The sequence below is a fragment of the Leucoraja erinacea genome, chromosome 14 (genome assembly GCF_028641065.1).
Source record: "Leucoraja erinacea ecotype New England chromosome 14, Leri_hhj_1, whole genome shotgun sequence".
NCBI classification, from domain to species: Eukaryota; Metazoa; Chordata; class Chondrichthyes; order Rajiformes; family Rajidae; genus Leucoraja; species Leucoraja erinaceus.
Window position 1 is genome coordinate 10,092,683 of NC_073390.1, and position 27,030 is coordinate 10,119,712.

At 40.8% G+C, this 27,030-nt stretch overlaps 1 protein-coding gene across 1 annotated transcript in view; it reads left to right on the plus strand.

Moving 5' to 3' along the window:
• The window catches only part of anos1b (anosmin 1b), a 115,194-nt gene that overhangs the window by 26,206 nt on the left and 61,958 nt on the right, over positions 1–27,030 (plus strand). The window contains 1 exon segment of the mRNA XM_055645568.1: positions 4,168–4,215. Within this exon segment, the coding sequence (XP_055501543.1) occupies positions 4,168–4,215 (48 nt within the window).

The window sequence follows — 27,030 nt, forward strand, 5'->3', positions numbered from 1 at the left end:
TGTTTAAAGGACATTTTAATTGTTGCATGGGTGGGAAAGGTTTAGAGATATGGGCCAAATGCAGACAGACAGACATATCAGCATGAACAAATTGGGCCAAAGGGCCTGTTTCCATGACTATGAAGTTGCTTTCTGTGATGTGGAATGTTTCTGAACACAGCAAGCATAGACTTAATTCTCTAGATTAGAAGAGTGAAAGGTGACAGATACGTATATTCAACATAAGCAGTCACTTTCAGTATAAACTCCTGGAGTCAATGGCAGATGCCAAGGAGGCAGTGGAACTGCTCACTCTCATACTGCCAAATCCGGACCACCCAGATATTGCCAGAAATTGGGTGATTTGCTGGGAAATTGGCCTCATCATCTTAACAACATCAGTGCATGGCCTTTAATACACATATTCCCAAACACTTGTATTTTAAAATCTGGTCAGCTTAAAGGAATGTCACATATGAAAAAAATCTAACTGACTAAACGATACCAGTACTTGAAGCAATCAAGTTTGAAGTGGAAACATCACCAATACTTTGGTGGGCCAGTCTTAATTATCAGATCAAAAGGATTAGCTGCATGAGAGAAACTGTCAATGTTCTGACAGATAATTATTTTCACGATCACTGTTCATCTTTGGGGATTTAAAGTAAACTCCTCCCTCAGGGCTGTGGACTCTGTCCAACATTCTGAGGTCTAAAACCTTGTACAGACCTCAGCTCTTCAGCTTTGGATGTGGTACTCATTACAGCTGTTGTTTGAAGATTTTGCACTTTGTTCCTGTTAAAATGAAACAAAGTATATCAAATCACCAGCAAATTGCAACCAAATTTTGTAACCAGAATACTAAAATTATAGTTTAGGTTGTAGGTGTATTTGGAAAATCATTTGGGAGATGGATGGCAGATTTACGTCTTTCAATTCTTGTGCTGAAGTTTATGTTACATACACTGTTTTCCTTCATGGTGTCATCACATATTAAATCTCAAGTTACCTAAGGGATCGCAGCTCTTTCAATTTCCTCTGTGCTCCAATCCCTAATAGAGCGATTTGTAAATCGAATGTGTCAATCTCATTATTTGGTTCGCCTGCTCAAGTGCAGACTAGCTGATTTGGCGTGTGTTAACACAATATTTTATGTAAGTCAGAGAAGCCTAGGAAAATTTATCATTCAAGTACAAAGCTGTAATCTTGTTATTTTTAATATATCTCCACATCTTCACCTACATTTTCCTCTCAAAGCTCCTTGGATATGCTGCGGCCTCCCAGATTCGCTATTTGAATCTAGTTTCTGCTCCAGCCGACAGTTCCAAAACCGGTCCTTATCAGAGTCACAAATTATATTCAAAGTCAGAGTGACAAAGATTAATCTGTACCGTCTGGATTTACCTAGTCTGTAATCCACATACTCCAAGCACTCCACTATCACCCATTTGAGTGAGGCCACACTCACTTTCTTTCTGTCTATCTGCATCTATCCCGTTGCAACCAAAATATTTTATGCTAATGATCACGTGTGGCTTCTCTGATGTTTCCCTAAGGTTCTCCATTTTGCTACTGACAAATATAGAAGATCTGCAGGTTCAAGTGTGGCCATTCGGTCGTTTGGGTCCATTGCACTGCTCATCGACTTCATTACCCTGTTCTCTTCTTCCCCCATAGCCCCCAGTCCTTTGGGATTATGAGATATATCTACCTCCTTCTTAAACATTTAATGACTTGGCTTCATCCCCATTTCTATAGCAGAGAACTCTGCAGTTTCATAATCCTCTGGGTGAAGAAATGGTTCCTGATATTGGTGATCCTCAGGCTGGTTCTGGACTCTCCATCCATCAGGAACATTCTCTGAATGGTCTTATTACGATTGTACACGTTTCCATGCGATTTCCTCCCATTCTTGCATTTTCCAATGAATATAATCCTAACTGACTCAATCTCTACACATACACCAATCCTGCCTTCTCAGGAATCAGTGTAGTAATTTATTTTGTTGCAGTCTTTTTAAGGTAAGAACATTCCTCCTCAGATAAAGAGACCAAATCTATACACAAAATTGCACCTGAGCTCTCAGCAAGCCATTGTTCTTGCTGCTGCACTCAAATCCTCTGGTAGTGAATGGCATCATATCATATGCCTGAATAACTGCTTGTTCAACCTAACTACTTATTTTCAGTGACAGGTGTACAGCAATTCATTACACCTGTTCCTTTTCCCAATCTATAAACCTTTGGCATATCTCCAATGACACATGCACCATAGAGAGCATACTTGGTTAGGGAATAACTCTGCCCAAACCACACGAAGTTGCAGAGTTGTGAATGTAGCTGAATCCATCAAACAGACCAGACTTCCATTTTTCGGAGGCACTTCACGCTGCCTCAGAAAAGCAGCCAACATAATCAATAACTAGTCCCACCCCGGCCTTCCATTCAACATGAAGTACTGGAACAGCTTCTTTGTTATCAGCTACTCAACTGTCCTTCCATAAGTTAAAGTACTATTCGATTCATCTCTACCTCATTGAGGACATGGGACTTTGTATCTGGAACGGTTGCACTACAATGCTGAGAACTATCTTCTGCATTCTGTATGTTCCCCATTACTGCATCTATTGTACTTGAGTTTGAGTATGGTTTATTTGATCTGTTTTGATAGTATGCAACACAAAGCTTTCCACTGTACCTCGGTATGTGTAACAATAATAAACCTAAACGTAATTTGTGTAAACATCTGAATATTATCCGTTGCCAATCAATTTAATATCACAATCTATCATAGCCAATTTGTTTTTTATTCCATCGTATTATTTTACTCAGATTCAGGACCCTAGTTTCTGATTGAAGCTAATTTACATTTTAATGAAGAATGCTCTTCCCTAAACACAACGAGGTTGTTAATTATTGCTTTCTCATTATACCATGCCCAATCAAATGAGAATTATGTTCATAGAAAATAGGTGCAGGAGGAGGCCATTTGGCTCTTCAAGCCAGCACCGCCATTCATTATGATCATGGCTGATCGTCCCCAATCAATAACCCGTGCCTGCCTTCTCCCCATATCCCTTGATTTCACTAGCCCCTAGAGCTCTATCAAATATCCCTTGATTCCACTAGAGCTCCCCATATCCCTTGATTCCACTAGCCCCTAGAGCTCTGTTCAGTTTTGGTCGCCCTGCTTTAGGAAAGATGCTATTAAGCTGAAATTGTGCACAGAAAATATTCGAGAATGGTGCCAGCACTCGAGGAACTGAGCTAAACGGAGAGATTGAAAAGGCTAGGACTTTATTTCGTGTATCGCAGAGTCTGAGGAGTGACTTTATAGATGTGTGTAGATTCACGGGGGACAAAGATAAGATGAATGCACAGAGTCCTTTTCCCAGGATAGAGTAAACAAGATTCAGAGGTGTAGGTATAAGTTGAAAAGGTAAGGATTTGATAGGAACCTGAAGGCCAACTTTTTCACAGAAGGTGTGGATGTATGGAACATGCTGCCAGTGAACGTAGTTGAGATGGGCACAATAACAACAGTTAAAATACACCTGTGTAAAAAGGAACTGCAGATGCTGGTTTAAACTGAAGATAGACACAATATGCTGGAGTAACTCAGCGGGACAGGCAGCATTTCTGGAGAGAAGAAATGGGTGATGTTTCGGGTGGAGACCCTCCTTAAAAGAGACCCGGACAGGTACACAAATAAGATAAATCCACAGACATGGATATGGGGTAAATACAAACAAGTTAGATTAGCTTAGAGGGGACATCTTGGGACGACATGGACGAGATGAAGGGCCTGTTTCCAAGCTGCATGACTCAATGACTATATAAATCTAAAACATTTTTGAAAGAGCATGATTAGCAGTGTGGAAGACCATTTCTTTTTTTAAATTCTCACCATCAAAAACTATTATGTATTTAAGCGCGTATATGTAAATACGACTAAGAACATAGTTGCTGTCCATTTTAATAAGGATTCAGCAAAACTTAACTCCTCCATGAACCACAAAAATTACAAAATGTTACTTGTAACACAAATATTTTCTTAAATTTCTTATGTAATTTCTTATTGCATTACATATTGTTGAGCTGTGGTTAAATATTGGCTATTTTATTGTCAAATTACTATTTATTTTTCTGGAGGTGATTAGAAAATTGATACATTAATTTTGCTTTGCAGAATGATGAGATTGTAACCTGGTGTGAAGGCCACAGGAGATGCACACAGGTAAGTGGTGCTACAGTTTTATTTCCAATATAATTCAAATACAATCCCATTTTGCAACTTGCATTAAATGTATTTCTTAGCTATGTGCTTATAACACTTGGATCATGTCATTCTTTGTAACGCAGTTCCTGCAATAGTCAATGGTTTATTTGTAAATAAAGCAGCAGGTTTCCTGAAGTTTGCTGATGGGATTAGAAGGATTACATGAAGGAAGAAAAAAAGAAAGGTGATAATGGGACATTATGAATCTTGCCTAAAGGGGTCTTCAGAAGTATGTTTAAGCTGCTGTCTTTTTGCTTCAGTTTACCCGACTGGAACATGATCACACGCATCATGCGTGTTGGACATCCACACACCTGGAAGTGATTTTATAATATTATGACCTAATCATTATTTCAATTGGTCTTACTAAACTGTGAAGCTGGGGCATTCCAATTTCTGTCTGCCATTTCTGTTTGTGGATTGTCAAATATTTTTTTGTGCTGGCTTTCAGATGTGATGAAATTGCTCGATGCATTGCATGTTATGCACAGGAATATATAGACAAGAAAATAGGAGCAGGTGTTCCTATACACCTCAGTTACAAATGACTGTCATTCTACATTGTAACTAGAAGACCTTTAGACAGATATATGGGTAGAAAGGGATTTGATGGCCAAATACATGCAAATGGAATTAGCCCAATATTTGAAGAAGGGTTTTCGGCCCGAAAAGTTGCCTATTTCCTTCGCTCCATAGATGCTGCTGCACCCGCTGAGTTTCTCCAGCACTTTTGTCTAGCCCAATATTCCAACTGGGTCGGCATGAACAAGGTGGGCCGAAGGGCCTATTTCAAAGCTGTTCATCTTTATAAATCAATGAATTTATAACAATGTACAAGACTTTTCCACATATAGAAGTCTCCCAACATTCACCTTGTTGTGCCCCTTGAGGATTCGTTAAGATCATTAATTCTGTTAAACTTCAAATAATACAGCGAAGGCCTCGAACAGCTATCCGGTTAAAATCCAGCCCCAATTTGAAGTGCCACGAGCACGTATCAAATCATGAAACAAGTTAGCAGTGCCATGCCAATGTGAGTCTCAAACCATGATGGTAACTTTATTTTGACTTGTCTATGAGATGTGGGCATCAAGTGCAGGTTCAATATTTATTGCTTGTTGTTAATTGTGTTTGAGAATGTGATGGTGAGTCACACTCTTCAATTGCTGAAGTCCATGTGTTGAAAATATTCCCACCATTGTATAAATATTCATACAGATTGGAAAAGGCAGCAGAATTTCTTTGCTAATTACTGTCAATAATCCAGATGAGATTTTTCAACATATTGGCAGTTTTGGGTTCAATAATTCTGATTCATACCAGATATTTAAATTAGTGGAAGTTAATTTTCTTCCCCGTCATGGTTTATAGAAGACAACATGCTGTTGACATTATTTTAATTGTTTTATCTGCCTATTACTTGTGCTTTAAGGAATTATATATCTGAATCTTCATGTCTCTGTGTTTATTAATACCCTTCAACATCTGTCCATTAACCATTACATGCCCATTCTTAATTCTTCTTTCAAAAATATTTTATCAAGAACTTCCCAATATTCAATTGGCTCTGCAACTCGCTGTTCTATATTATTTCCATACTCTTTTCAATTGCTTTGTACCCGTTGTAGGCACATTGATTTCCACAACATCTACATTCAGACAAACCAAAACATGGTACAGGTGCACAACCTTTTATCCGAAGTTCCAAATAACGAAAAGCTCCGAATAGCGGACATTTTTTCGGTCCTTGAAGAAAGGTCCTTGAAGACGTTCACCGAGGGCGGCCCGCAGAGGTGACAGCGGAGGTCGGTCCTCGAAGAAAGGGGAACTAAATCCCCATTCATAAAAGAGAAGGTGAGGGTATATTGCGCGGGAGGGTTAATAATTGACAATATGCTGCTACCTGCCCGCCGAGTTAAAAAATTCCCACGGTAGACTCACGCTACACTGCTGGCGATGGCAACACCAGAGGAACACGCTCCCCGTAGGGACAGAAGCTGAAGGTGTGCAAGGTACGTCTTGGTCTTGGGGTTGCGGATGAGGCGGCGCAGCTCGAGCTGTGACGTCTCTGGCCACCCCCCTGTACATGAGCTGAGACTGGGAACTATGGGGTTGTTTGCAGTTGCAGAGAGAGGGGGCAAGGGCGGTACAGTTCCCAGTCTCAGATCCAGTCCAGGGGGGTGGCCGGAGACGTCAGGACCAATGGGACACCGACTGCAAGCACAGAGATCCCAGAGACTCACAGCCAGCAGCAACTCTAGCCCAGCCCCGCTCCAACTCCAGAGGAACCCGGGTTGCGGATGAGGGGGCGCAGCTCAGGCTGTGGGCGAACTGCCACTTGTCGCTGTAGCGGCGCATCAGGGAGCGGGTTCCTGTTGATCCTGACGTCTCCGGCCATCCCCCTGGACAGGAGCTGAGAGACGTCAGGACCACCAGAAGCCGCTCCCCGATGGGCCGCTACGGCGACGTAGCAGTTCGCCCACAGCCCGAGCTGCGCCCCCTCATCGGGACACCGACCCCAGGCCCACTGCAAGCACGGAGATCCCAGATCAACAACTCCAGCCCAGCCCCGCTCCAACTCCAGAGGAACACGCAGAAGCTGATGGTGTGCAAGGTACGTCTTGTTCTTGGGGTGGCGCAGCTCGGGCTGTGGGCGAACTGCCACTTGTCGCCGTAGCGGCCCATCGGGGAGCGGATTCCTCTGGAGTTGGAGGGACAGGGAGACACAGCAGCTTTTGAGAATGGTGGGCAATCACTTCCAAAGTTCTGCCCACACAGTCAGTACACCTCTCCTACACTTGTCTCCCGCACTAAGATCATCTCGCAGAAAATGATCCCAGCCTAACCCTCCCTATTCGCTCCTAATCTGCAAGAAAAAACTACATTGAAGACTCAAACTCGCAATCGAGTAACTGCCGGGATTAGGCGCAAACTCGCGATCTTGCGGATATGAGCCGAGCACTCTACCACTGAGCCAGCCGTTAAAATTCTTCCATTCCGAAAGCCGAAAAATTCTGAATTACGAAAAGTTTCTGGTCCCAAGGCTTTCGGATAAAAGGTTGTGGACCTGTACTGGGGCACATCTTGTACTTAGCAACATTAGATTTTTCCCCTTACCTTTAAGTACAAAGCAGCTTAATATTTAAATGTTTATATTTCATTTTGAAGCAGCAGCAGGTAATGTTGCCTAGAGAGTAGGCAATGGGATCAATCCCATTTCAACACTAACTTTCTGGAAGCAAAAGGTAACAATGGCATGGCAATAGCGTCCGGGCATTGTCCACCAATTCATCAATTTTGAAATATAGGATCTGGGAAAGAAAGAGAAGAAGCATTTGTGTGTGAATGTCCATAGAATAAAGAGAGGGAACAAAGGATCGAACTGAGAAAGTGAGAAAGCCAATTTACGAAATATTGTAACAATTTAAATCTTAAGATTGAGAACAAACTATTTAAGTTATTTTTCTTTTGGACTGGAGGGATTGATTGGTATTGCATCAAAATTGTCATATTGTTCCATGTTGGCTGTATTTCTAATAATGAGCCCAAATCTGTAAAATAATAATAGGAAATTAACATGAAAATCTGGAAAATTCTCAAAGGTAACAGGGAGGTTGCAAATGACAATATTATAAAGTAACTATTAAGTTTGTGGGGTTTATAACGGCCATATGTCTTACTCCTCTAAAATTCATTGTCATTGTGCAGGAATAATCACTTGATTATTAACACTTTATTTCTCCAGGAAGATTTTGTCCCCAAATTTCTCTGATTCAGGCAACCTGCAGTCAATTTCTTCTCATGTTGCTGGCATTACTTATGTTTAGTTTAGTTACGTTTATTATTGTCACATGTACCAAGGTACAGCAAAAAGCTTTGGTTGCATGCTATCCAGAAATAGTGGATGCATTATTAATAATCTTTCAAAACTCTTTAGATTCTGGAGTAGTTCCTGAAGATTGGCGGGGAACAAACGTAACCCCACTTTTTCAAATTGTAAGCATCATTGCTGTCAGTTTATTAAAAGTGGTGAAATCATTGGACAAATTCAGCATGGATTTACGAAAGGTAAATCATGTCTGACGAATCTTATAGAATTTTTCGTGGATGTAACTAGTAGCGTGGATAGGGGAGAACCAGTGGATGTGGTGTATCTGGACTTCCAGAAGGCTTTTGACAAGGTCCCACATAAGAGATTAGTATACAAACTTAAAGCACACGGCATTGGGGGTTCAGTATTGATGTGGATAGAGAACTGGCTGGCAAACAGGAAGCAAAGAGTAGGAGTAAACGGGTCCTTTTCACAATGGCAGGCAGTGACCAGTGGGGTACCGCAAGGCTCAGTGCTGGGACCCCAGCTATTTACAATATATATTAATGATCTGGATGAGGGAATTGAAGGCAATATCTCCAAGTTTGCAGATGACACTAAGCTGGGGGGCAGTATTAGCTGTGAGGAGGATGCTAGGAGACTGCAAGGTGACTTGGATAGGCTGGGTGAGTGGGCAAATGTTTGGCAGATGCAGTATAATGTGGATAAATGTGAGGTTATCCATTTTGGTGGCAAAAACAGGAAAGCAGACTATTGTCTAAATGGTGGCCGATTGGGAAAGGGGGAGCTGCAGCGAGACCTGGGTGTCATGGTACACCAGTCATTGAAGGTAGGCATGCAGGTGCAGCAGGCAGTAAAGAAAGCAAATGGTATGTTAGCTTTCATAGCAAAAGGATTTCAGTATAGGAACAGGGAGGTTCTACTGCAGTTGTACAGGGTCTTGGTGAGACCACACCTGGAGTATTGCATACAGTTTTGGTCTCCAAATCTGAGAAGGACATTATTGCCATAGAGGGAGTGCAGAGAAGGTTCACCAGACTGATTCCTGGGATGTCAGGACTGTCTTATGAAGAAAGACTGGATAGACTTGGTTTATACTCTCTAGAATTTAGGAGATTGAGAGGGGATCTTATAGAAACTTACAAAATTCTTAAGGGGTTGGAGAGAAGGCAGGTACGGGATACTGAGTTGGATGATCAGCCATGATCATATTGAATGGCGGTGCAGGCTCGAAGGGCCGAATGGCCTACTCCTGCACCTAATTTCTATGTTTCTATTATAATCAAGCCGTCCACAGTGTACAGATAAAAGATAAAGGTTACAATATTTAGTGCAAGAAAAAGTCCAATTAAAGGTAGTTTAAAGATCTCCAATGAGGAAGGTGAGATGTCAGGATCACACTCTAGCTGGTGAGAGGACGGTTCACTTGCCTGATAGCAGCTGGAAAGAAACTGTCCCTGAATCTGGAGATATTCTCCCTGATTACTTTTATAACTTTTCCAAATACGGTGTCTGCACTGTTTCCTTTAACCAACTAGTTACTCCAAAATAAAACATCATATTTGTCAAAAGAAAGTTGAATGTAATAGATCCTATGGCTATATTCTCCGCAGAATATTTATTCATACGTAGATAATATTGCTCTGTCTGTATATCATTTTTCTTTAAGTAGTTCAACCAGCGCTCAATCCAAGATATTTCTTGTTTTTTTTGCCCTTATCTCTATCCAATTTTCCTACCCATTTTATCTGTCAGAGCAACTTGTCTCAGAATCCTGAGCAAAAAAACAATTTTGATCATGCACTGTATGTTCTATATTGTTCTTCACTGTCACTATTCTATATAAACTGGGATTCTCTGATGGTCGAGTTACATTTTTCATTTTTTAAAGTTTTATTTAATTTCAGATATGCCTTTTCAATTATTGTTTTATAAAAAAAGTTCAAGTCTAATGTTTCTCAGAATAATGCCTGGAATAGTGGGTATTAGCTGGAGGGAGAGGTTGGACAGAATTGGATTGTTTTGTCTGGTACGCCGGAGGTTGCAGGAAGGCCTGATAGAAGTATATACAATTATGATAGAAATAGATAAGGTAGACAATCAGAACTTTTTCCCAGAATGGAAACATCAAAAACTAGACAGCATAGATATAGATGATTGGGGCACATTTTATATGCAGAACATGATGTTTACACAGAGGGTTGTGAGTGCCTGGAACACACTGCTGTTGAAGCAGGTACATAAGTGGCATTTAAAAGACTTTTGGATAGACATATGGATATGCAGGAAATGGAGGGATATGGGTTATGTGCAGGTAAATATGTGATCTGCATAAGTGATTAGGAATAAAGGTTTAGACTATTTTCTAAATGGGATGAAAATCCAGAAATCAGAGGTGCAAAGGGACTTGGGAGTGCAGGTGCAGGATTCCCAAAAGGTTAATCTTCAAATCGAATCGGTAGTAAAGAAACCAAATTCAGTGCTAACATTTATTTCAAGAGGGCTTGTATACAAAAACAGGGATGTAATGTTGAGACTCTATAAGGTGCTGGTAAGGCCACATTTGGAATATTGTGAGCCATTTTGGGCACCATATATGAGGAAAGATGTGCTGGCTCTGGAGAGGGTCCAGAGTTTACAAGATATATCCCAGGAATGAGTAGGTGAACCTATGATGAGCATTTGTCGGCACTGGGCCTGTACTCGCTGGAGTTTGGAAGAATGAGGGGAGACCTCATTGAAACAGACAGAATAGAGAAAGGTTTGGATAGAGTGGATGTGGAGAGGATGCTTCCACTAGTGGGAGAGTCTAGGACTAGAGGTCATAGCCTCAGAATTAGAGGACGTTCTTTTAGGAAGGAGATGTGGAGAAATTTAGTTAGCCAGAGTGTGGTGAATCTGTGGAATTATTTGCCACAGAAAGCTGTGGAGGCCAAGTCAGTGGATATTTTTAAGGTAGAGATAGATAGATTCTTGATTAGTACAGGGATCTGAGATTATGGGGAAAAGGCAGGAGAATGGAGTTATAGATCAACCATGATTGAATGGCGGAGTAGACGTGATGGGCCGAATGGCTTAATTCTACTCCTATGCCTTATGATAGTCTTGGCATCATGTGCAGCACAGACATTGTGGGTCGAAGGGTTTATTCTTTTACTCTACTGTTCTATGTACTGAACTGTCTAATGTTAAAACTTATCACTGCCTTCAGTTTTTATATTGTACCTCAAGTAGCCATTTTCTTACGCACAGCTGGACTGTTTAAAATTTAGAGGTCCCTGCCTATATTTTTCAAGGGTATTAGTTTAGCACAGTATTAACTCTTCGCATTAATTAGCTCACACCAGTATTAGAGTATTGATCAAGGAAAAGTCGGGAAGTTCCCAAAAATCAAAATATGTCAGTTGACTTGTTCTTAACTAAGTTAATAGCAGCCAAATAACAACACACTAATATCTGCAAGTTATGAATGTGCAATGCAAGTTACTTGCTGCTGTGAGTTTGTGAACACCAGGACATGCAGCTCATGCCACATGAGGAATCATCTAATCTGCAGTTGATTGTATTTCAAGGCTGCAAGTGTCTTCAGTTTGAGTGCTCCATCCTAACCGTTTTGTACAAGAATTCCCAGCTTCGTCATTGCACCAAGCTATGAGAACTGCAGATTTGATTACATTTAAGAAAGTTTGAAGGAGAATGTTAGAAAGTTTTCATCTGAGATCAGTTATCATAAAATAGGTAACATTCAGCAGAATGTGATTTTCTTTTTGAGTTCCCAACCAACAAAACCACATAGAAACATAGAAATTAGGTGCAGGAGTAGGCCATTCGGCCCTTCGAGCCTGCACCGCCATTTAATATGATCATGGCTGATCATCCAACTCAGTATCCCGTACCTGCCTTTTCTCCATACCCTCTGATCCCCTTGGCCACAAGGGCCACATCTAATTCCCTCTTAAATATAGCCAATGAACTGGCCTCAACTACCCTCTGTGGCAGAGAGTTCCAGAGATTCACCACTCTCTGTGTGAAAAAAGTTCTCCTCATCTCGGTTTTAAAGGATTTCCCCCTTATCCTTAAGCTGTGACCCCTTGTCCTGGACTTCCCCAACATCGGAAACAATCTTCCTGCATCTAGCCTGTCCAACCCCTTAAGAATTTTGTAAGTTTCTATAAGATCCCCTCTCAATCTCCTAAACTCTAGAGAGTATAAACCAAGTCTATCCAGTCTTTCTTCATAAGATAGTCCTGACATCCCAGGAATCAGTCTGGTGAACCTTCTCTGCACTCCCTCTATGGCAATAATGTCCTTCCTCAGATTTGGAGACCAAAACTGCACGCAATACTCCAGGTGTGGTCTCACCAAGACCCTATACAACTGCAGTAGAACCTCCCTGCTCCTATACTCAAATCCTCTTGCTATGAAAGCCAACATGCCATTCGCTTTCTTTACTGCCTGCTGCACCTGCATGCCTACCTTCAATGACTGGTGTACCATGACACCCAGGTCTCGCTGCATCTCCCCCTTTCCCAATCGGCCACCGTTTAGATAATAATCTGCTTTCCCGTTTTTGCCACCAAAATGGATAACCTCACATTTATCCACATTAAACTGCATCTGCCCAACATTTGCCCACTCACCCAGCCTATCCAAGTCACCTTGCAGTCTCCTAGCATCCTCCTCACACCTAACACTGCCCCCCAGCTTAGTGTCATCCGCAAACTTGGAGATATTGCCTTCAATTCCCTCATCCAGATCATTAATATATATTGTAAATAGCTGGGGTCCCAGTACTGAGCCTTGCGGTACCCCACTAGTCACTGCCTGCCATTGTGAAAAGGACCCGTTTACTCCTACTCTTTGCTTCCTGTTTGCCAGCCAGTTCTCTATCCACATCAATACTGAACCCCCAATGCCATGTGCTTTAAGTTTGTATATTAATCTCTTATGTGGGACCTTGTCGAAAGCCTTCTGGAAGTCCAGATACACCACATCCACTGGTTCTCCCCTATCCACGCTACTAGTTACATCCTCGAAAAATTCTATAAGATTCGTCAGACATGATTTACCTTTCGTAAATCCATGCTGACTTTGTCCAATGATTTCACCACTTTCTAAATGTGCTGCTATCCCATCTTTAATAACTGACTCTAGCAGTTTCCCCACTACCGATGTTAGGCTAACTGGTCTGTAATTCCCCGTTTTCTCTCTCCCTCCCTTCTTAAAAAGTGGGGTTACGTTTGCTACCCGCCAATCCTCTGGAACTACTCCAGAATCTAAGGAGTTTTGAAAGATTATTACTAATGCATCCACTATTTCTGGAGCTACTTCCTTAAGTACTCTGGGATGCAGCCTATCTGGCCCTGGGGATTTATCGGCCTTTAATCCATTCAATTTACCCAACACCACTTCCCGACTAACCTGGATTTCACTCAATTCCTCCACCTCCTTTGACCCGCGGGCCCCTGCTATTTCCGGCAGATCATTTATGTCTTCCTTAGTGAAGACGGAACCAAAGTAGTTATTCAATTGGTCCGCCATATCCTGGTACCCCATGATCAACTCACCTGTTTCTGACTGCAAGGGACCTACATTTGTTTTAACTAATCTGTTGCCTCATGTTGTTGATGCACAAACACTGAAAATATTGAGTCATTAATTTGTCATTTCTGATCGGCAACTAAAAATGTACATGCTATATATAGGTTATTCCTGTTCATCCTGTGGACAATTTGTTTTGAAATCTTAATAACTAGATGTGGCTTCAATAACATATACAAGTTAAAAGCATATCCAAGTGAATGTATGCACTGACATTTCTGAAAGTAAAATTATATGCTGCATTCTTTGGGTTCTCTTTCCAAACAAAAATGTTAAACTAACAATAATGCATTGTTTTGAGTTTAAATAATTTAAAATATATATTTTACAGAAGTTGGACAAAATGTTTTTACAGAAGAAAAACATAAAATGAAAACCATATAATGATACAAACTATTATGTGCTACCTTCCCATACATTCTTTGTTTATAATTTATTCTAACTCCGTTGAAGAGATGAAAACTTTCATTAAATGGGTATTTTACTAATTGGACATATCTATTTCAAAGCCTGGTTTTAACATACAGTTTTGGTCACAATTACTGTACAATTATTTGAACTTGTTGACACCTGCAAGTTTAGCACTCAAGTACTGGTTGGAAACAATTATGTACATAGGTACCACTCACCTTGCTGCCTGATCCAAAGAGCAGGTTATAATAAAGACAGCAAGAATGGAATAATGCATTAGCCAGCTAGACTTCTGGACTGATTTAGCAGCATGCCACTTAAAACCAGGTTAAAATTGCAGCTACAACCAGTCTCTTCCCCTCCTAGATTAAAGTGTCACATCTCACTGACATGGGCACTGCTCAAACCAGGACAGAGTGGTCACATCAAAACTGAAATAGCCTAATTGCTTTCAGATGGAGTCTCTCCCATGAAACCAGCAAGAAATAATAGAAAAGGCAAATGTTGTGCCTGATTAAAATAAACCGAATCCTTTCACATCTCAGTTGTTCTGACTTAACTAAATTATCAGGAAAAAAATGCAATTATAATTTTCAAAGCAAAATGTCATGGGTGTGCAATAGAACCCAGAATCACACAATTTCATTGCAAAGTTCACGGTAAGCAAAGGAACGCTTTAGTGATTTGGCCACAAGCAGTGGAGATTTTAATCAGAAGTTACCTTTCCATCCGTTGCTTATAATACGGCAGTTTTCATTTTAAGTTACAACTGTTTTTACTTGGTCTAGACTGCACTAAAAGTAAACAAATTTGTGGTTAGATCTTAATTTGTAGTTGAATCCGTTGTTGGTTAACTCATTAGAGCATTATTAAAGAGAATTAAGAATTCTTAACCTGCTGAATTCTATTCTGCATTTGTGTAATTATTTTCTAGGGAGGGGCAGCCTGCAAAAGATAAAATAACTTGCATTCATATAGAACCTTTCACTTTATTTAAAGGCCATCTATAGCATTCCAAGTCATTTTGAAGTGTAGTCATTGGTGTAATAGCGGAAACATGGGAATTTCAACACAGCAAGCATGCTCACAAAAAAAGCAGTGTGATAATGGCTGGCAATGCGTTTGGTAATGTTGAGTAAGGAGTAAGTGTTGGTCAGGATATAAGAGTATCTGACCTGCTCGAGTGCTATGTCTTGCAAATCTTGGGAATTATCAGAACTTAATTTTAATAGATCAGCTGGAAGCTTGCATATTGGACATGCAGCACTTGCTCAGTACTGCACTGAACATCAGGATTGGAATCTACCCAATGTTGCTGAGAGGCAAGCGTGCTCTGCATTGAACCATAGCCAGACAAAATCAGTATTTTGTGATACTGTATTTTAATTCAACAATACGCTACAAAGATGTATGACATAATCTTTGGGCGACAGAGTGGCACATCCAGTAGAGAGGCTGCCTCAGAGTGGCAAACACCTGGGTTTGATCTTGACCTTGGTGCTGTCTGTGTGGAGTTTACACGTTCCCCCTGTGACCGAGTGGGTTTCCTCTGGGTGCTCCGGTTTCATCCCACATTCAAAGACGTGAGGGTTTGTAGGTGAATTGGCCTCTGTAAATTACCCCTTGTGTGTAGGGAATGGATGCAAAAATGGGATAACATAAAACTAGTGTGTGATCGGGTGAGCAATGGTCGGCATGGACTCGGTAAACCTAAGGACCCGTTTCCATGCTGTATCTCTAAAATAAAATAAACTAATACACTACATGTTCATTGATATTGCATGAAACCAGGCATAAATGCAGTTCCAGAAAATCTTGCGTTGTGTTGTACACTTGTCGTGTCACCACAGCTCATCAAGTTCCCACACTGGGAAATAAGCCTTCACCCCGAGACAGGTGTAAACAATGCAAATAATAGATATTTGGAGAGGGTCCATGGGAAAGAAAGTCAAATACATTGAGATCAAAAACAGGATATGGTGGAGTGTCTACCTATTATTCATCCTATCTATTGTTGCTTTATGTCCCCCTTTCCCGATTTGTCTTTGATGGTAAGAATGCACCTTTTGCATGATTCGTTGTATAGTTTAATCACCATTTAAAAATAAACAATTTAGAAACGTGGGAGTATTTTCTATTCCCAGCTCCTATTTTAATGTTTGGCAATTCCATCTGATCTGGTTGATTTTCATTGTAACATTCAGGAATGAGAGGGCAGAGGGGAGATGGAGGCAAAAGCTCCTGTTGTACACTTAACTTGATAATCTTACACTATTGCACAACCTGAGAATCAACTTTACAGCAGTTACTTGTTCATTTTTCAGAACGTCATATTTATTTGAAAAGGATTAAGAGCTAGAAATTATGTCTTTTAGGATTTATTATTATTACGGGTTTATAAGATGCAGTCTTGTGACATATTATCCAATTTGCACCTCAGTATGTGCACAAATTGGAGAGATATTTCCATGCAGATTGTAGCAATTTGGGTATTACATTTTGCAAAAGTTGCTACTGATCTTTTCGGTCTTTCGAGTTGAGTGTTGTATGATGCCTCGTGCAGCCTTTTTCCAATAAAAGTGCTATTACAGCAAGCTGGTAAATCATTTCATGCTGACAGGGAAGGGAATTGTCATCTATTGAGCATATTCACGTGGCAGATGTGGAATGACCTGTAGCTACTAATGCAACAAATCTTCCATCTGTGTGAGTTTGTGTGACAGTCAGCTCCATCAACATCTGACATATTTGAAATTGTTATAATGATCGTAATAAAATTTGTAACCAGATGCAAATTCCAGACACAAACCAAGAGGCACTTTGATCAAGATGGGTTATACCTCTCTCTGGATAGTGCCTTGTAATGTTAACCTTTTTTTTTACATTGCAGCTGCATCCATTTTAAACATTACTATAATTTGTACATTTTCTCACCAACTGTTTTTCTAGGCACCATGTTGAAAATTTAAATTTTATCAGATTAAGCTAATTAAATTGAAATTAATCTTTTATTTTAGTAGCTCTTGCATGATAATAGCATAAAAGGGCTCAATTTTTCTATACGTTGTTTTATGCTGTTAAAATTATCTAGCACCGTGCTATGCTTTATAGAATAAATTCTAAGTTAGGTTCTGTAAAGAAGTCTCACCAAGTCTAGCACATGCACTAGTCATCTACAGGTTCTGCCATTCTGAAGAACAGTGCATTATCCTGCTTTTTGGATTTTATATTCAAGAAGCCAGAGAGATCAAGATTCAATGTTATGCAATATGATACATCTTTTAAAATATGACTAGAAATTTCTTGTCACATCTTTTTCCACCAACTACTGATCGCAGTGTTGTGTTGTTGCACCTGTTTACCCCTTCAGCTAGAAATTATCGAGCTTCCTGCATCTTTTGCAGCACAGTTCACTTTGTAAGTCAGTGAGGCAGGAAGAAAAATCACTCCAGTCACAGTTGTATTATGCAGACAGTGAGTTCTTTGTGCAGTACATTGACACATTGACAGATTTCAGGAGACACTTCTCGATAAACTGATTTCCATTTCCATGATACTTTCCATGATGATAAATCCACTAATTTGTGTTAGGTATTGTTGACAAGAATAGATAAAAGAAGTACTTATAATTACTTTCTCTTCCATAGCTTTCTGAAATATCCAGAAATTAACAGTTTAGAATGATTAGAAATATATTTCTTCTTTAAGCCACAAGAAATCCCACTGCCAGTTTTAAATAACAGGGAAATTTGCTAATATCAAACTCCTTGCGAATGTATTAGAAGGTGAATTGGTAGGGAGAAGGCCTGCAATGAGGATTGCATCCAGAACTTTCTCATCTAGATTGTCCCGTGGGGTTACCTCAGTTATGGGTCAAGTCAAGTCAAGTTTATTTGTCACATACACATACGAGATGTGCAATGAAATGAAAGTGGCAATGCTCGCAGACTTTTGTGCAAAAGACAAACAACAAAACAACCAAACAAATTATAAACACAATCATAACACACATATTCTTTTACATAATAAATAATAGAAGGAAAAACGTTCTGTAGAGTTAGTCCCTGGTGAGAAAGGCGTTTACAGTCCGAATTGCCTCTGGGAAGAAACTCCTTCTCAACCTCTCCGTTTTCACTGCATGGCAACGGAGGCGTTTGCCTGACCGTAGCGGCTGGAACAGTCCGTTGCAGGGGTGAAGAGGTCTCTCATGATTTTGTTTGCTCTGGAGTTGCACCTCCTGTTGTATAGTTCCTGCAGTGGGGTGAGTGACGTTCCCATTAATGCGTTCGGCCGAACGCACTACTCTCTGCAGAGCCTTCTTGTCCTTGGCAGAGCAATTCCCAAACCAGATGGTAATGTTCCCGGACAAGATGCTTTCCACCGCCGCTGCGTAGAAGCACTGGAGGATCCTCGGAGACACTCTGAATTTCCTCAATTGCCTGAGGTGGTAAAGGCGCTGCCTTGCCTTACTCACGAGTGCTGAGGCGTGAGATGCCCATGTCATATCCTCAGAGATGTGGACTCCCAGATATTTAAAACAGTTCACCATATCCACAGGATCCCCATTTATCCTCAATGGAGTGTACGTCCTCGGATGATGTGCCCTCCTAAAGTCCATGATCAGCTCCTTCGTTTTTTTGATGTTCAAGAGGAGGCTATTCTCCTGGCACCAGAGTGAACAGAGAATTGTTAGTTGGAGACTGGCCAGATTCTCCAGAGAGAACAGAAAATTGAATCTCCAGAGAGAAGGGAAAATCTAAGGCTTTTGTGCGAGCCTCAAATGGTTATTGAATCTGCTTGGCCGAGACATGGAACCAAGCCTCTTAACAACTGGAATATGCCACGGAGAATTTGGAAGAAAGCACATAATCACAAACCCAATATTCCCCTAGAGAAATTCCATAATAATCTGTACTGTCATTGGAAATTATGGTGATTTCAGTAAGGTTCATCAATAGTTTGGATAGATTCAGACCGCATAAAATTTTGTATCTGACTATTTCAAAATGAACGTACTAATATTGTAAATATGGTGGAGTGACTTTGCTCTTTAAGTCAGATGATAGTGGTCAGGGATTGATTTCAGCTACCTCCTAATGGTTGCATGTTGTCATTTGACGGTCTAATTTTGGGGATTATATTACTTTCCAAAATGGTAGCTTGATCATCTGCTTAAAGTAGTTGGTGTCCTATCTCTTTAATAATTCCACTTAATAAATGCAATAACAATTGCCCTACATTTTTTGTCTAGTCCTGGCTGAAGTTCTGGACATGAACATTGAGATTTTCTAAGTTCTCCATGCAGTGAGTTGCTTGTAAGATTATTTTTCAAACTCATCTGTGTAGATAAAACTTTGTCTAAAATATATATGGTTAGTATTTGTCCTGAGCAAAAGGAGTTTATTTTGTTCACACTAAAAATGTCAAGTTTTTTTTTATTCTTTCCTAACTTACTCTTTCATAAATGATGTTCTCAGCTTCATTAGTGGAAAGAGGGACATGTGAAAAAGCCTTTTCAATACTTTTGCCCTCCTGGGTTTTCATACACCAGTCAACACTTCATCAGTTGATAAGATTTATCTTCTCTCCCCAAATGTAATAAAAGTAGCTTATGAGCAATTACAGACATGAGATGTTGAACAAAAACAGAACAAGCTGGAATCGCTCGGCAGATCAAGAAATACCTATGGAATGAGAAAAAGAGTTTGCAGTCCTTTATCAGAACTCTTTCCACAGATGCTGCATGACCTGCTGAGTATTTCTGCATTTTTTGTTTCTGTTTCAGTTGTAGCCCATCTGCTGTTTAGTTCTAATTTTCACCAACAAAAAGACCATTGTGTTCAATTACCGTACCCTCGCTGAGTATAGACTTTCCCTGGTAAATCGCAAATTAAGCATATAATATTATAAATAAAACCAGTTTCACCTGGGATTTTTTAATGTTAACATTGTCAAGAATGTAGCGTGATAAGATGTTTCAGCTATTGTTGCTGCACTAGATGTGTAAAATTGTTATCAATTGAGCCTAAAATGCACTCGTATCGTGGAGCATGTGTACAATTCAGTAATTTTTAATTTTATAAACTTACCTAAGCTGTTTTTGTTCCTGCCAAAAGTATAGAGGTGCATTAAAATCCAATTAATTCCAAAAATGTATTTCAAAATTCTTTTTTGGCAACAATGGAAGCAAAAAGGCTGATGCTGGAAATTTGAAAATGCCAGAAATACTCATCAGACCATGCAGTATCTATGGAAAGAGAAATAGAATCAATATTTCATAATTGTTGACTCTGTTTTTCATTCCTCCATAAGGGCAGCAGACGGTGTAGCGTTAGAGCTACTGCCACACAGCGACAGAGACCCAGGTTCGATCCTGACTACGAGTGTTTGGCTGTACAGAGTTTGTACGTTTTCCCCGTGACCTGCATGGGTTTTTTACGAGACCTTCGATTTCCTCCCACACTCCAAAGATGTACAGGCTTGTAGGTTAATTGGCTTGATATAATTGTAAATGTAAAATAAATTGTCCCCGTGTTAATGTGCGGGGATCGGTGTTCGTCGTGGACTCGATGGGCCGAAGGGCCTGTTTCCATGCTGTATCACTAAACTAAACTAAATTTATCATTCATCATCTAAAGCCATCAGTAAAACCCTTCTATTCCATTTTCTCTACCACCTTTTCCTGTGTGTCTGTAAATGTATCGACATTGTTCACTTCAATCATACTGTATGGTGTGCACTTTATATTATTATCACTGTGCGTAAAAACATTTCTTCTGAATTCACTATTGGATATTTTTGTGACTAATGTTTATGGCCATGAGTTATGCTCTTACCATGAGCATAACAACGCGGAAATAGGCCCTTCGGCCCACTGAGTCTGTGCCGACCAGCGATCACCCTACCCTATACACTAGCACTATCCTATACACTAGGGTTAATTTACAATTTACAGAAGCCAATTAACCAACAAACCTGCACGTCTTTGGAGTGTGGAGCACCCGGAGAGAATCCACGTGATCAGAGGGAGAACATCCAAACTCCGTACAGACAGCAATTGTAGTCAGGATTGAACCCCGGGTGTCTGACGGTGTAAGGCAGCAACTCTACCATTGTGCCATTGTGCTGCCCAAGTGCTTGTGTATCTTTTTTTGTAATGTAGCAACCGGAACTGCTGCAGCTCCCTTCAGTGTAGGTTTATAGTAAAAAGGGGGCAATTGATGGGGATTTGTGAGAGAGTTGCACAGTTCTAGGCAAATATGAAAAAGTGGGATGGAACTAGAGATTGCTCACCCAGGACCCAGCATTGATCCAATGGACTAAATAGATAACATTGATAACATTGCTACATTTATAAAACATCTCCATAGAAATATCAAAACCTGGTGTAATAAAATATATTGCAGCATCATATTATTCCAGCATCTGGAAAATTGTATGTACAGATTCATCATTAAACACTTTGTGCTCTTTAAATTACATTGAACTCTTGGGTATAGTTTGATTTCAAACAGATATGCTATTCCCAACACTGCGGAGTGAATCTAGAATGAGCATACTGCATTATTTTTAAAACTCTTTGCCTAATACGATTCACAATTTTAGATTTAAAGAAACGATGAACTTTTGTTTGAATGGAAATGGATTTTAATGGAAGGGATAACATTCATACACCCGTTTTTATTCATTAATATGGGAATACGGAGGCATGAGTATACTGCCATTACTGAGGCATGAGGATTGGATTTGGGGTAACAATTCACCCAACCACCACTGCAATAATGTGCTCAAGCTCATACACCATTTCTGAAATTCAATTCCTTTAAAGTTACTGTTCTGCACCCAGGTCTAATGATCATGGATACATTTTTCCTTTTTTAAACTTCTTGTGTGGTTCTGTATTGTCTAGTTTTTTGCTCACTCCGGATATTATTAAATGGTTACTTGAATTGTGTGGGTGATGAAGAACTCTATGACCATTTTGCTATTAATTTTACAATATTTCAAAGAACACCTTTTCCTTTCTAGAAATCATCATGTTCTTTGTGGCTTATCTGGGACGGGGTCGTTGGGTCACAAGGCCATGTTCACCAGGACTGTTGCTCCTTGAAGGAATCATTCATACACTCAAACCAGATGACACCATGGGGAGAATGATTGATATTCTAGCTGTTTGATTTGGAAAGGCTGTTAAGCTAAATTAAATGCTTATTTCTTTGGTTTTTGTAACTTGCCCTTTAACCTTCATGGTGCAGAAGCATTTTCGAAAGCAGAAGTAAATCACTGATGACACTGTGCACATGGTCATTCACTTGTCTGTTGTTGTGCAGTCATCTCTATCTCTACCTCTGTCTCTCTCATTCTTTCTTATTGCTTCCTTCACTGTTATCTTTTTGTTTCTTATTGTCCTATGTCATCTTTCATTTTAGGTCATTGATTTGGAGCAAATATCAATGACCAGGGCAACTTTTATAGTTGAGGTTATGCAGAAATTGCAATCTTACAGTAATTGTTTACATCTCAGATCCTACCTCCATAATCATTCATCCTTTATGCTATCCTTCACTCCCATTGTAGTGTTCCCCTTGGATCTGCAGTGGACTCTTGGGTGTTCATTATAAAGGCTGAATGTGTAAAATTGAGCATTCATATTTGCAGATGACACCCAGTTGGCAGTTCTGGTAAGTTGGGAGAAGATAGTTACTAAGGGCCATGGTTAAATTAAGTAAGGTGGCAACTATGGAAGATTTATGTGGGAAGGAAGAGATCCAGGTGAGAAGGATACGGCGTTTACACAGTCATCTTCAAACGCTCAGTACTCTGATCTGAAGTCCCCACCTGCTTTAAAAGAACATCCATAATACCAGTGCCCAAGGCGACATGCCTCAGTAAGTACCAACTGACAGCACTCGTATCCAGGGTGGCGAAGTGCTCCAAGAGGTTGGTAAAGACACAAATCTACTGCTGCCTTAGCAATCATCTGTTCCCACTTCAATTCGCCTACAGCCACAACAAATCGACAACAGATATGAACGATCTTGCCGACTCTCAACTCAACACTTGGACAACAAGAACACGCAGTGGGCGGCACGGTGGGGCAGCGGTAAAGTTGCTGCCCTACAGGACCAGAGACCCGGGTTCGACCCTGACTATGGGTGCTGTCTGTACGGAGTTTGCACGTCCTCCCCGTGACCTGCGTGGGTTTTCTCTGGGATCTCCAGTATCCTCCCAAACTTCAAAGACGTACAGGTTTGTAGGCTAATTGGCTTGGTATAATTGTAAATTTTCCGTAGTGTTAGTTGCTGGTCAGCGCGGACATGATGGACCAAAAGGCCCGTTTCCGCACTGTATCTCTAAACTAGACTAAACAAGTTGTAGGCTGCTGTTCATGAACTACGATGCAGCATCCCTTCTAAACTCATTATCATACTCTGGGAACTTGGTCTCTGCTCATCCCTATGCAACTGGATCCTCAACTTCCTCCTCAGCAGATCACAATATGAATTGGCAACGACACTTCCTCCTAACTGACCATCAGCACAGGAGCACCTCAAGGTTGCAAAATCCGTACCCTGCTCTACACACTATATTCCCATGATGGTATAGGTAGGCACAGCTCCAACGACAACTTTAAATTCACCAACAATACTACAGTCATTGAACAAATGATGGGTAACCATGAGTCAGAATACAGGCGGGAGAACAATAATCTGCTTGAGTGGTGCCAGAACAACAATCTTGCTCTCAGTGTTAGCAAGATCAAGGAGCTGATTATTGACTTCAGGAAGGGAAACCCAAAAGACCATGCACCCGCCCTCACTGACAGGACAGAGGTGGAGAGGCGACAGCTCCAAGTTCCTGGATGTACACTTCTCTGATGATCTGTTCTGAGCCCAGCACATTAATACAATTGCAAAGGCGGCTCACCAATGCTTCTACTTCCTCAAATGTTTAGGAGATTCAACGTATCACAGAATATTTTATTGAACTTCGACAGGTGTACTGGGGGGGATACTGACAGGTAGTATTTGGTATTTCAAATACACAAGAACAAAGCAGTAGAAAGTGGTGAACATTACCTGGTGCATCACCAATGTTGGCCTCCCCAACATCAAAGGGATCAACCCATACTACCGTGGCCATGCTCTCATCTAGTATCTACCATCAGGAAGGAGTTTCAGGACCCTGAGTACCGTCACCTCCAGAGTGAAAAGCAGCTACTCCCTTAACAATTATTAGGTTTGTGAACCATTGTACACAACCCGAACCGCAATCCTACCTTAGCACTGAACTACTATGAACTTTGCACCACCCAGGTTGCACGTGTATTTTGCTTGCACTATAATGGTCTGGTTTATCGAGAAGAACAGATCATTTAATGTATATTTATTTGTTTTGTTTCCTTTAAACTGACTGTAAAGCTGCAGCAAGTAAAAATGTAATTGTACCTGTTTCAGTGTATATAACAATTAACACACCTGACTCTAGATTTTGAAGACCTCATCTGGAGAACTGTGTTTGTTTCAAGCACCAGATTAGTTTAGTCTCGGGTTTCAACACGGAAACAGGCCCTGTCGCTCACCGTGTCCGCGCTGACCACGTTCCCCACACACTAACACTGTCCTACAGTCACTAGAGACAACTTACATTTATACCAAGCCAATTAACCTACAAACATGTACATCTTTGGAGTGTGGGAGGAAAGTGAAGATCTCAGAGAAGACCCACGCAGGTCAGGGGAGAACGTACAAACTCCATACAGACAAGCACCCATGGTCAGGATTGAACTCAAGTCTCTGGCGCTGTGAGGCAGTAGCCCTAACACTCCGCCACCTTGCCACCCTAAATCTTGAAAAGAGGAAATATAGAACAGATCTTAGGTTCATGCAGGTGGTCCAATTAGTAGTTCCAGGATTTAGGCCCAGAAATGCATACAGCTCCAAGGCAAGAGGATGTCTAACCGAGGGAGAATTTGGAGGCAGATTTTCCCATGTTGCTGCCACCTTTGTCATCAAGATGACGAAGATACAGAGATATGGCTGAACAATCCATGTGTGGTACACAATGCATTTGCAGAAGTTTCATGATGATGTGGATAGATGTTTACGGCAGTAGAACTAATTTGCGATTCGTTGATTTTGCAGACATTGGCCACATTTCGATATTGTCTATGCTGAATTATCAGTCTCAGTCAGGATGCATGTGTCAGTCCAACGAAGAACAGTCTGCAAAGGATCTATCCTTTAACTATTCACAGTCCCCTCTATTCAGCTTCATGGAATCACTCCAACGGAAAGGACAAAAGCTAACCTCTATGTCACAGTTTATCTCTCAGAGCCATCTCCAAGAGTTTGGCATGCAGTGCATTAGTTCAAAGAATAATGGCCTATTAATATATTATTAGGATACAGTTCATTGAATAAATGACAGCTACATCCCATAGAAGAGAGCTTCACTACATCAGTCTTGACTAAATTCAATCCCAATTCTCACTTAGACAGGTGTGTAACATGCCTTGTAGGCACAGTGAAGAATGTTTTGTCACATACACATAAAATGGTGAGTAAACATGAAGCAGTGGTGCTCCCAGACTAGCTCATTGTTGACTATGGTTGGGTAATGGATGAGCTTGCAGGTTATCTATGATCATAAGAAAAGCAAGGAATTAATCTTAATTACTGTCAAAAGTGTATCATTTAACAGTTGAGCAGAAAAATGAGCTGTGATGACGGTCATGTTCAGAGTCAGCTCCTTCATACCTGTAAATCAATTTAATTTTATTTTTACATTGTTCCTATCCAATTGGTTTTATTCTCCTGCTATTCATCCTATTTACCTTTTCAATTTGAGACTTATATTTAGCCTGCTATTAATTTGGTGCAATGGGACTCACCACTATATCGGTTCAGAACAAAAGAAAATGCCATTTACCCAAGGCTGTGAATATCTTCTGGCCCTTTACAGCTTAACACCTTTTTGATCCTCTCACTCCGAAAACCCTGCAGAGAAAGGAAACAAGGCTAAGGGATTGCTAATTAGTTTCAACCATATTATCCTAAGGTGGAATCAGGAGGACCTGATTTTGTTTGGACCCCACTGTCATTTAGCAACCCCCTCCTCCCTCTGGTTCCTTGCACAAGAAGCTCCATCACAACCTTGATTCCCCAAACTACTAACCTACAGTCATTGTGATATGATAGAGCAGTTACTGATCATCCCATTAACTTCCTCTCTGTGGAGAGAGTAAATAGACAATAGGTGCAGGAGTAGGCCATTCGGCCCATCGAGCCAGCACCGCCATTCAATGTGATCATGGCTGATCATCCCCAATCAGTACTCCGTTCCTGCCTTCTCCCCATATTGCCTGACTCCGCTATCTTTAAGAGCCCTATCTAGCTCTATCTTGAAAGTTTCCAGAGAACCGGCCTCCACCGCCCTCTGAGGCAGCGAATTCCACAGACTCACAACTCTCTGTGAGAAAAAGTGTTTCCTTATCTCCATTCTAAATGGCTTACCCCTTATTCTTAAACTGTGGCCCCCGGTCCTGGACTCCCCCAACATCGGGAATATGTTTCCTGCCTCTAGCGTGTCCAAACCCTTAACAATCTTATATGTTTCAATATGAATCCCTCTCATCCTTCTAAACTCCAGAGTGTACAAGCCCTGCCGCTCCATTCTCTCAGCATATGACAGGGAATTAACCTTGTAAACCTATGCTGCACTCCCTCAATAGCAAGAATGTCCTTCCTCAAATTAGGGGACCAAAACTGTGCACAATACTCCAGGTGTGGTCTCACTAGGACCCTGTATCACTGCAAATCATGCCAATCTATTGGAAAGTGACTTAACGCGAGTGTCTGTCCCACCACCCCCCATCTATCCTTTGCGGTCTGAGCATCTGCTTGCTGGACACTTCTCCTATAATCAGC